At 54.3% G+C, this 11,523-nt stretch overlaps 2 protein-coding genes across 2 annotated transcripts; both read right to left on the bottom strand.

Moving 5' to 3' along the window:
- Nucleotides 1-2,753: 2,753 nt before the first annotated feature.
- SPAAR (small regulatory polypeptide of amino acid response) lies at nt 2,754-4,958 on the bottom strand. The gene is made up of 2 exons (XM_032162638.2): nt 4,760-4,958; nt 2,754-4,381 (listed from the first exon to the last, which is right to left on the bottom strand). Exon 2 carries the CDS (start codon nt 4,039-4,041, stop codon nt 3,769-3,771), a length of 273 nt encoding a protein of 90 aa, XP_032018529.1. The 5' UTR covers nt 4,042-4,381; nt 4,760-4,958; the 3' UTR covers nt 2,754-3,768.
- Nucleotides 4,959-7,293: 2,335 nt separating this feature from the next.
- Nucleotides 7,294-8,265, bottom strand: HRCT1 (histidine rich carboxyl terminus 1). The gene has a single exon (XM_032162635.2). The coding sequence runs from the start codon at nt 8,141-8,143 to the stop codon at nt 7,796-7,798; it is 348 nt and encodes a 115-aa protein (XP_032018526.1). The 5' UTR covers nt 8,144-8,265; the 3' UTR covers nt 7,294-7,795.
- Nucleotides 8,266-11,523: the final 3,258 nt, after the last annotated feature.

Genomic DNA, 11,523 nt, shown 5'->3' with positions numbered 1-11,523 from the left:
GAGTTGAGATCGTGCCATTGCACTCCAGCCTTGGAGACAGAGCCAGACTCTGTCTCAAAAAAAAAAAAAAAAAAAAAAGGTGCAGATGGGTAGGTGCCAGCAAGGCTTTTGCTCAGGTGAACCTGGGGCAAATCAGATCCCCTGGATCCCTTCCTCCTGAAGATATGAACTGGGTCCCTGAGAATTGGCTGTGGCAGATATCACTTATGGAGGAAAACGACAGCTTAGCATTGTTCTGCAGATTTGGTATTTGCCCAAAGTGGCTCAAAGTGTGGGGGCTCGGTTCCCTCATCTGCAAAACGGAGGTGATGGAGTTGCTGTATACACTCATGAGAGGACACAGAGGAAGCATAATGTGCCTGGTGTGTCATAGAAGTCCAGTAAATGGGCCAGTCGCAGTGGCTCAGGCCTGTAATCCCAGCACTTTGGGAGGCCGAGGCAGGTGATCACGAGGTCAGGAGATGGAGACTATCCTGGCTAACACAGTGAAATCCCATCTCTACTAAAAATACAAAAACTTAGTCGGGCATGGTGGCGGGCTCCTGTGGAGCTGAGGCAGGAGAATGGCTTGAACCCTGGGGGCGGAGCTTGCAGTGAGCCAAGATCACGCCACTGCACTCCAGCCTGGACGAGAGAGCAAGACTCCGTCTCCAAAAAAAAAAGTCCAATAAATGGAACCGGCAAGAGAAGTAGAATGAATTGAGAGAGCGCTCGGTTTGGAAGCTGGGAGGCCTGAGTGTGGCTCCGCCCCAGATTCCAGGGTGACCTTGCACAGCCACTTCCCTCACTGCCACCAGATAAGCACTCCCGGCTTTGCTGCATGTTGGTGCCAGCCTCAGTCTTGTCCCTGCACGGCCACCTCCTGCCCTTGGGGACAGTAGGAAGAGGCCACTGTCACAGCAAGAGGCTTCCGCTGCCCTGTTGCTGGGCCCCTCCTGCTTCTTACACAGTGGGCTACACTGGGGAGAATGGCAGGAGTACCTGGGGCCAACACACACCACAGCATGCAAAAACACACACACACGCCACAGCATATACAAATACACACTACACACATACAGCTTACACACACACCACAGCATACAAAAACACACACTACACACACTCACTACACACATACAGCTTACACACACACCACATACACATCATACACATGTCAAACACACCACACACATACAGCCTTATCTAGGAGACCACGGGATCCAAACGTCCAGTTGACCCCCACGTTCCCTTGGCAGGGCTGGGTACACAGTCAGTGCCCAGTCAGTTTTTACTGAATGGAGGAGTGAATGAATAAGTGAATGAATGCACGGGTAAGTGAGGCGGCATCTACTGCAGGAATAGATGGATGGGTGGGTGGATGGGTGGACAGATGGGCAGGTGAACAAATGAAGAGCGTGCCGGGCTTGGCAAACAGCCTGTCTCCTGCAGAGGGAGGCCAGGCTCCCTCCCCATGCCCGCTTCACCAGCACTTTGTTTTCACGGCCCTGTGATTCCAGCCCGCAGACCCTCCCGGACTGACCTAGTGAACGCTGTGACCACACAGTACAAGAGCAGAGCCCTGGGCCTGGCTCCTGGTGAAGGGTGCCTGAGCTGGAGCAGAGCTGACTCTGGCTGAGGAGAGAGGGAGACTGAGGCCCACTCTTCTCCCTTCCAGATCCTGCACAGCCGTCTCTCCCCTCATGGATCTCCTGTGCCCAGGTTTTTCTTTGTATCTGGACATACTCACCAACCTCTGATCAGTCTAGGCTCTTCCAAGAACAGGACGCTACAGAGTTCCTGTGGAGATGTGTTGCCCAGGTCCCCTTTAAAGGAAGGACTTCAGCCAAATGCAATGGCTCACACCTGTAATCCCAACATTTTGGGAGGCCAAGGAGGGAGGATCACTTGAGGCCAGGAGAGTTCAAGGCCAGGTTTGGAAACATAGTGAAATCCCATCTCTACAAGAAAAGGATTTTTTAATTAGCTCAGCATGGTGGCATGCACCTATAGTCCCAGCCACTCAGGAGGCTGAGGTGGGAGGATTGATTGAGCCCTGGAATTTGAGGCTGCAGTGAGCTATGATCACACCACTGCACTCTGGCCCAGGTGGCAGAGTGAGATCCCATCTCCTAAAATAAAATAAAATAAAAATAATAAAATAGGAAGGGCTTCAAGGCCTGCCTCGGCTGCAGAGAGCTGCCCTGGCTGAGGTTAGACCCTGGGGGAGGGGAGAGGGACTCAGAGACGGAGCAAAGGTGTGGGGATATTAAGGACCTGCATCACGGTTTGACTTCTTCCTCTACCCAATCCTGCTTCTTCCTTCTTCCCCTTATAGGTGTTGGTCCCTGATAAATATCTTGCACCCAAACTTTGTCTCACTGTTCGCTTTTAGAGAACACAGCCCTCAAAAGTTCCCTTCCCTCCGTCTGCAGGGCCTCCCCACATGTGCCAGTTCCCTTCTCCGTGCATCTCTGAAGGCTCTGCATCGAAGGCTGGTGTCAGGAGTGTCCAGGACATGGTCCCAGGAGCTCCTGGACATGGGCTGAGCCTTGCCCACCATGCTCCTCCCCATCCCTCTCCGTCAGCCTCACTCTATCCCCACCCCTTCCCCCTCCCCGCGTGCACCTCTCCAGCTCCAAGCCACTCTCTCTGAGAGCCCTTCCCATGGCAGCCACATGGCAAGGGCAGCCTGTCTGAACACGCTTAGAGGCCAGAGCCCCCCTAAAGCTCAGTCCTGCCCCCCTCAACAAACAGGTCCTGGGAGAGCCATCTATTCAGGGCTGGATACAGACATAAGAGCCAGGAGGCTCACAATTTTGCACCCTTCAAACCAAACTCCTTAAATATAGCATGGCATTTATTCCATGGCCACGGGAGAATGGGTTTTCTGTTCATAAAAACTGAATATCTCCTTATTTGTGATGAAAACAAGAGCTTTGAATGTAACATAACATTTTAACTTGTCTGGAATTATCTTTCGGTTCCTGATTTTTCTGTCACTCCGAAGTGACACAAGTCATTCACATTCTCTAAGAATAGAAGTGACCTGTTGGAATATAGCAATAAAGTCTCATTAAAAATACGTTTAAAATATCTCATTTCTGGCTTTCCTGTTAATAAAACATATCGTACTTTCTGTGGCTCTTATTTTCTCTTCTGTTTCCTTTTGTGGTTTTTCAAATCAGATTTGGAAAGGCCCATAAAAGGATATACGTTTTCAATTCTAAAGTAAATAACTTGTTCTCAGGAAGCAGCTCTTTGGTTTCAGAATTTTAGGGCTGATTTCAGGCAACTGGCAGGGAGCAGGCCTCGAGGTTGGGTTCTGTGCAATGTGCAAAAGTAATCGTTAGGAGAGCAAGTAAGAAGCGGTTTCTAAAAATGTCCACTTGAGGGTGCTGCGTGCCCAGGTGGCAACAGAACCAGTGTCACAGGCACACTGTCTACAATAAATTCCAGTGATATTTCAGTTCCTGGTGTAGATCAGCAGAGCTGGCCCACCATGCAGTCCGGCACTGTGTCTGTTCACTCACTCCTCAGAGCCCTCCTAAGCCCCATCCCGTGGGTCAACCCCAGCTGGGCTGTCCCAATAACAAGGATCCCCAAGGCTGGAGGGCACAGAAGGCTGGAATGGGAGGAGACGGGAAGTTCACAGGTTACGGCGGCCGGGGAGAGGGGGAGGGGGAAGGACAGGGAGAAGGCCCTGGGAGGAGGGGAAGGCCAGGGAAGGCTTGCTGAGGGGTGGGTGAGTCTGACCCAGCAGCACAGCAAATCCTGGGGACTCAGGCGTCACATGAAGGTCCAGAAGTCCCGGGCACTTGGCACTGGCTGGGCATGGCGACCAGGCCCCGTGAAGAGAGAAGCTTCCTGGCGAAACGTGGCCACCGTGAAGCTGCGGCCAGGGCCCCCCTGAGGATCCTGGGCCCTCGAGTCACAGCTGAAGCAGCAGAGGACGCAGGTGATGGCCACAGTCACCACGAACAGCACCACCACCACACCAATCACTGCCGTTTCCATGGCCCACTGAGCAACCTTAGGTCCTCTCGGAGCCTTCGCTCCCATCCAGAACAGGAGGCTCTTGGCGACCGCAGGTGCCCCGTGCTCCTCCGGCGGCTCTCCTTCCGTCTCCTAAGAAGATGCTGCTCTGAGTCCCTGGGTCGCTCCTGCTCCAGGCCTTCGGGCGCTGCCACGTGGCCCCACTGCTCAAATCTCAGATGATCTCTATTTTCTAAGCCTCAGGCCATGCCTCCAAGAGCTGTGGTCAGCTCCATGTTAGCTTCTAGAAGAAGCACTGTCCTGGAAGACGTGAGCACAGATTCCCTGGACACAGAGGAGGTGGAGAGGAGGGGTCAGAAGACGTTGCACAGAGACAGCCTAGCCAGCCCTGGCCCTCCGGTGACGCCTACAGATTTCAAGAGCAAGTTACACTCAGACCAAAGACAAAATACTCCCCCAACTGTGGATGCAGGAGGAGCCCAGCTCCTCCCCAGGAGGGACCTTGGGCCAGTCCTTCAATTGGCCTATCTGCTGCCTCCCCAGCCCCTGGCCCTGTGTTGGGGGCAGGGACATGAGGAGGGAGGAAGGCATGCGCCAGCTCTGGGCAAGGCAGGGGACACTCACGGGTCACCCCAGGTGCCAGGGCCTTTAGCAGGGGCTGGAGGCAGGGGCAGGTTGCATTTGGCCTCCTTTTCTGCATGGCGCTGGGATCATGCAGTTTAGATACAGTATCAGGTGCTTCCCTGGGAATCCCTGCCCTGTCCATGACCGTGGGGCTCTTTACCTGGAGGTCCCGGAAGAGCCTTCTTAGATGCCGGCCTCGTCCGCCCTCTTTGCTGCCTGCTTAGCCCGTTGCTCACACTCTTGAACTATTAAGATTTACCCTGGGCTCCCCAAAGGCCAGCCCTGGCTGTACCTGGTGCTGCGGCCTCCTGGCCTGGTGGCCGTCCCAGGGACCATGGCGTTCCTCCCTGGGTGCTGCAGCCTCCGTCCTGCTTGGAACTTGGCTCCGAGATGTCTGAGCAGCTGTGAGCACTTCCTGAATTCTTTCCTCCAATTGTGAGCGAGGGCCCAGGACCCACACTGCAGCCGTCCAACCCCCGCTCAGCAGTTATCCCATCCCACCATGGGCACCCCAGGCCATTTCCACCCTGCTCCCTGACAGGAGGTCAGGGGAATAAGCTCGGCCCAGGCAACTGAGTTAGTCTGCCAGGTCAGAGCCCTTTCACACCCAGCACCTCCTGAGACCCCCACCACTTCCAGAAAGGAGACTGGGCTATTAGCCCCACTTTGTCCATGTTCTGGGAAACAGAGTAATGAGAACAATAACTCCAGGCACGGGACCTCACCAGACATGACCTCATATAACCTCCCCAGCAAACCTGCATAGCCATGTAGCCTCCATTTTATAGATAAAGATCCTATGGTCATAGAGGTTACATGACCTGACCCCCATTCTGAATTAGCCATGTTAACAGGCGCGAGCTATGGCTGAGGAGGGACCGCCCTCCCTCCACTCCTAGCTCAGTGCACCTTCCAGTTACCATGGGACCACAGAGCAACCATCTGATTCTGCGATTTTACTGATCTGGGTGCAAAGTGCCAGAAAGGGCAGAGGGCTGGCCCAAGTTCATACAGCCTGGGTCCTTTTCAGTTTCTCCAAGGCCCAAGGGAACTTTCTTTAGTACCAGTATTAGGAAACTGGCACTTTGCACAGGATGGGAGAGCAACTTTTCAGAGCAAACGATAGTCTGTCATATTCTCAATCTGTCCCTTTTCTGAGATGATGAGACCATCTGGGCCCTGGGCTCCTCCACATGGAGCAGGCTGTGGGCCATGACAGGAAGCCAATTCCTTGGATTATTCGTATTAACTGGGATGACCAGAAGGAAGGAGACGATGGGCTGATCTGCAGGGCCTGTGGTTTCAGGTTGAGTTCCCAACATCGCCTCCTTAACTGGGGTGATAGAGGGCACCAGGAGGCTATGCCTCGAGCTTGAACATTTGTTCCTTTGATTTCTCATTGCCTGTTCTTCCTGTGTACACGCAGCTGTAGGCCGCCTGCAGATTGTCTGAGTGGTTCCGCATTTTTGAAAGGCCAATTGCTCAGTGGGTTCTCTCCCGCCCTGCATAGGCTTCCTTTTCCATTTCCGGCTTTCGGGGAACCTCCTCCCCATCTTTGATTCATCTGTGAAATCAGCCTGGAGATGCTTGGGAAAGGGGCAGGGCTGCAGGGAGCAGGCTGGCAGGAATCCAGGAGGGAGATGGAGGGGGCTGGGCTAGGCAGGGCATGGGAATGGAGAAGGGGGTGGATTTGAAGGACACTGCACGGCAGCCTAGGGTCCACTTTCCCAACCCAGAAACCTAAGGCGGGAGAAATCAGTGTGAATTTGCCTCCCTCTCTCTCACTCCCTCCTCCTCCAGCCCTCACAGAGAATCCACTGGGAAATAGAAAGGAAAGAGGACATTCTATTCCGGTGAGTCACCAAGTCCCTGACTCTCTGGCCTGCTCTCCAGCCCCTCCCCACTGCCTCTCCTGGCCCCCAGTCCTCGTCTCCCCCCAATTCCCACCTCAGCTCACAGGCACAGGCTGAAGGCCTCAGAGCCAGACTTCCTTCCTTGCTGTGGATCCCACCAGCTGTTCACAGAGCATATTCCAACGAGCCTCCAGGCTTCGGCAAGGGGGCATCTCTGTTATCCACCCCATTGCAGAGAAGCGGAAAGTGAGATCCCAGCATTCTCCCAAGGCCATCCAACACCTAGCACCCCGGCACCACAGCCTCCACTTTAAAGAACTCCACTCGCTGCCTCCCAGCCTTCCCACCACGCACAGGCACCAGCTGGGGCAGGATGGCTGAAGATGCAAGGCTTGGAGAAGAAACCCTGATCCAGTTACCAAGGAAACTGGATTCAAGGCAGCCTGTGGATGGGGCTTCCTCGAGTTTCAGAGCTCAGTCTGCCCTGGACATGGGCTGAAAAAAGTACAGGGGCAGAGCCCTGGGGAGCCAGGCTCGCAGCGGCTCCAACCTTCCTCTCCCCGAGGCCCTGGACTGTCCCACGGAAGGCCAGAGCCCTGCTGGTGCACACAGGACCTGCTGTGGGCAGGGTTTTGTGCAAACCCTGAATCTTCCCTCAGAGATCAGACAGAGCCCACCCAATTCTTCCCACTCCACAACCAGCCCCTAAGAACCAGACAGAAGCCACCTGCTCCAGGCACCTTCTTCTCATCAGAGAGGGAGGTCCCAGGGCAATGAGGACGCAGGCCAGGCAGCTCCCTCCCTCCCACTATGCTGTAATCAAGAGCCTCTTCACAAAAGCTTCTTAGTGGTTTTTATTTTCTTGGACTAAGGCACCGATGAATTGACTGTGCAGCTTCGTACTGCCTTCTCCAAACCAAAAGGACATTCTCAGGGCCTCTCCCAGTGCCCTGCTTGCCAGAGGCCTGCAGCGGCCTGATGAGGAGGTCAAGACGGGCACTTCACATCCACTTGTGTGTTGGCTCTGCCAAGACATGCTTGTCACTTCTGGGGCTCACTGGGAGTCACAGTCACAAGATGGGCTGTCCAGCCCCAAAAGAGCACCCTTGCTCTCCACTCCCCAAACCCTTCAGCACCACAGGCCCCAGTGTTCCTCCATTCTCTGCTGCCATAGTACACTGGGGCATAGCACACAAATGCAGCTGGAGCAAGCCCCAGGCTATTGTTCCCCTCGTTCACCCCAGAGACGCATCCTTCCACAGGGAAACATGGGGTCCACTTGTCCTGGGAACGGATGGGAGGGCAGGGGCACCTGCTGTCCACAGGCACCGGCGGCAGCAGCCTCAGCGAGCGTGGCGGGGATGGTGGCGGTGGGGGTGGTGGTGGTGGTGGAGGTGGTGAGGGGTGTGGCGGGGGTGGTGGTGGTGGTGGAGGCCCACATTCGGCACGTGAGAGACGTGGCCAGGATGACGGTGATGGTGAAAGATTCCCAGGTGGCCCCGCCGCCAGAAGGGCCAAGGCTGGGCCCGGCGGACTCGGTTTCCCCCTGCAGCTGTACGGTTCCTCTCCACGTCACAGTCCTGCCGTCCGTGGAAAAGGCAGGTGGCCAGCAGCAGCAGCAGCAGCAGGACCGCCACAGCAGCACCTGTGATCCATCCCACGAGGGTCGTGCTCCCCAGGAGGCCCAGCATCTGGGAGCCGGACAGTCCCTCTCTGCCCAGCAGCTCCTCACTCCTTTCTCCCCTTCAGCAGCCTCCGCTCAGCCCTCTCAGTCACTGAACTTTGTTGTCTCCGCTGCGGGCTGGAGAGCAGCCAGGGAATGTGGGCGAAGCCTGTTTGGACTTGCAACTGCTGGCCAAGGGTGAGGCCAGGCCGCTGTTAACTCTGAGGAGGCCTGGCAGGGAGGCCGGGTGGAGACAGAGGAGCTGTCAGGCTGGATCTGGTTGAGGGAGGAGCCCTGAGTCTAGAGGAAAGAAACCCTCCTGCTGCCTGTTTCAGTGACCTTCCCTCTCCAGGCTTCAGTCTCCTCTTGTAGAGACCGTGTGGAACAGAGATGAACAACACGGGCTTTGGAGCCACACAGCTCACTCGCTCTGAGACTATGCACAAGTTATTAACCTCTCTGTCCTGTTTCCTCTTCTGTAGAATGGCTGATAACAGTTCCTTCCTCAATAGGGTGTTCTGAGGACTAAAGGAGTTGAGATGCGTAAAGCAGCAACACCAGCTCCCGTCACGTTTGCGATTGATACTACTGCAATGGACTCCATGGCTCAGGAGACACTGTCATCTGAGAGTCTGTGATTCCCTGTCCTGCAGCCTGCAGAGCCCTCCGGGGCTGAGTCAGGCTCTGTCAGATGAGCCATCCCGAGCTCAATGAGCTTGAGAAGCTCAGGGAGGCACCGCAGGCAGATTTGGCCAACCGGGGAGGTCCTCCATCCGGCCCGTTCTGGGAGGCAGGAGGGTCTGGGTGTCTGCCCAAGGTTGCTGGGAGGCAAGAAGGAGGCCACTGAGCTCAGAGAGGGCAGGCACAGGCTCAGCCTCCTGGTTCCCAGTTCAACAGTCTCAACTGGCCATAAATGGCATGCTCCTTGCTCTGTCACACCCTCCCTGCCCAGCAGTGATGAGTGCTATTCCTACCTAGTGGAGCATTTACAGAGCGGCAGGATCTGAGCAGTACTGACTGTCCCTCCAAGCCCACCCGCCAGGCCCAAATCCCCTCTGTTCCTCCTGGGAGGCACCGTCCCATCCTGCTGACAGACCTCAGCAACAGGTGCTCACTCTGTCTCTGGGCAACCCTTTCTGCTGTGGGCGTGCTGGGCTGTTCTCCAAGCTCTTCCTCACACGCAGGGGGGCTCCCCAAAGCCCCAGCTCTGTGTCTGGCTCTGCAGGGTCCCTCCAGGCTGAGTCCCCAGCCCCTCCCTCCAGGCTCATCTCCCTACCGCCTGGAGGAATGTCTGCAGACACCGCAAGGCTGGTTCTCTGAGTTCTGGCAGCACCTCCACCCTGTGATGTTGGGCAAACCCCTTGCCCTGATCCAGCCGGTCTCCTCTGCAGAACTCCCAGAGCAAGAGGTGACCTCCAGGGACCCTTCCCCCTCTGGCCTCAGCCTGAGGTGAGTTCTCTTAGGGAGGCCGCCAACCCTTATTGAAACCCCTCGCCAGATGAAAAGGCTAAACATTCCCTTCAACCAAACTGGGCTCAGGGGCAGCAGGTCTAATGAATCCCGGCACTTCTTTGGCCCTTGGGGGAGCCACTTGAACTTTAAATGGTGCTGCAGTAAGAACTCCTCCTGCAGACTCCTGGGGCCCTGGGAGCCCGGCTGCCTTCCCCAGGGAAGTTAAGGAGGGAAGTCTGCTGTGAGGAGGAGGAGGAGGAGGAAGTCAAATGGGATTTTCGTCCTCAGAACTTCTTCAGGAAGACTCCCACCCCTCACCAGCCGCTGCGGCGGGGCAGGACCTTACAACTACGAGCTTGAAGAACTTCAATCAGCTCAAAGGGCCCCTTGGAATCACCCAGACTCAGCCTTCACTGACAGATGGAGAAACTGAGGCCAGAGAAGGGAAAGACTTCCCTAAGTTGCCCCAGCCTTGTGCGCTAATCTGTACAGCAGGTACTCAACAGAGCACTGCCCCTGCAGTGAGGGAGCCCTCCAGAGTGACAGCCCGAGATCAGCAGGGCCTTCCACAGAGACATCGGGAAGATGAGGTGGAGATGCGAATAAACCTGGAGGGCGCAGGGGTTGGGTGTGCCCCCTCACACACACACATACACACGACATCTGTTTCCTTAGGTGCAGGTTCACTCCCCATCTGGGTAGTAGGATCCCAAAGTGAACATTTGATTAGATACTTTGGGCACTCATGGGGGCAGTGAGGGGCAGCCATTGAGAATACAGTCCTCCATGACTTAACCCATTTATGCCTAAGGTTGCAATTTTTTTAATTTTTGCAATCAGACCTTGGCAATGACCTTGATCAGTATGATAAAAATAACTCTCACATGCTTAGTGTTCCAATAAAGGAACACTAGGCATAAATGTTAAGAAGTGACACAGCCAGGTGCAGTAGCCTGTAATCACAGCATTTTGGGAAGCTGAGGGGGGTGGATCATTTGAGCCCAGGAGTTCAAGACCAGCCTGGGAAACATGACGAAACCCTGCCTCTATAAAAAATACAAAAGATTAGCTGAGCATGGTGGCACATGTCTATAATCCCAGCTATTCAGGAGGCTGAGGCAGGAGGATTGCTTGAGCCTGGGAAGTTGAGACTGCAGTAAACTGAGATCATACCACTGTGCTCCAGCCTGGGCAACAGAGCAAGACCCAGTGTCAAAAAAAAAAAAGAAGTGACAGAGACCTTCTTGGAGGCTTGACTGTATACTGTACATGAGGGTTTGCAGTACTGATAACTTTAAGGACACTGTGGCTGTGTTTCCGGATCCCCCGCTTCAGAAAAGCTTGTCATTGTATTTCTTCCCCAGGGTTGGGACTTCCTAGCCAAGGAATGGGAGTTCTAGACCACACAGCCGATGGGTAAGCTTTTTGAAACTCATATTATTTAGCTTCATGCCCATACTTTCCAGGGCACACAGACTCATGCACATGCTTATAAATCAACATTGCTCTGTGGGAAAACTTATACACCAATAATTGTGTGTGCACACGCTCATGTAAATATGCACAGGTGAATAGAAGTTCCAGACAACTCACAAATTTGTGCTTGTAGTAGCTGCAGGTGGTTCTTGGAAGTCCAGCCATAGCAACCACATTGTTTTCACTAATTGGTGGCACCACCTAGTGGTGACACTGTAAATAAATCAGTTTTGTATTCTGACCTGTCAAAAGTTAAGAGTATCTGATGGTTGTTTACAGATCATAATTTGGACCCATGCATTTAAATCCTCCCTATTCCAAATTCCTATTGAAACAGAGAAAGAGATAAAAATCCTATTCCACTCTAGAAATCAGTAAAAAAAAATCACATTACCGGCGCATAAACTTTAAGGAATTTCAACAAGATACAGTGCAAATAGAACCAGGCTGATGGGTGTATTGACTAAAGAAGGACATTCC

This window comes from Hylobates moloch, unplaced genomic scaffold, assembly GCF_009828535.3.
Source record: "Hylobates moloch isolate HMO894 unplaced genomic scaffold, HMol_V3 SCAFFOLD_10, whole genome shotgun sequence".
In the NCBI taxonomy this organism is placed as follows: Eukaryota; Metazoa; Chordata; class Mammalia; order Primates; family Hylobatidae; genus Hylobates; species Hylobates moloch.
The sequence above is the reverse complement of the archived record's forward strand: the minus strand, read 5'-3'. Positions and strand labels throughout refer to the sequence as shown.

Bases quoted from the DNA above. Each gene is read 5' to 3' on its own strand.
- HRCT1 (XM_032162635.2), bottom strand. From the start codon at position 8,143: ATGCTGGGCCTCCTGGGGAGCACGACCCTCGTGGGATGGATCACAGGT.
- SPAAR (XM_032162638.2), bottom strand. From the start codon at position 4,041: ATGGGAGCGAAGGCTCCGAGAGGACCTAAGGTTGCTCAGTGGGCCATG.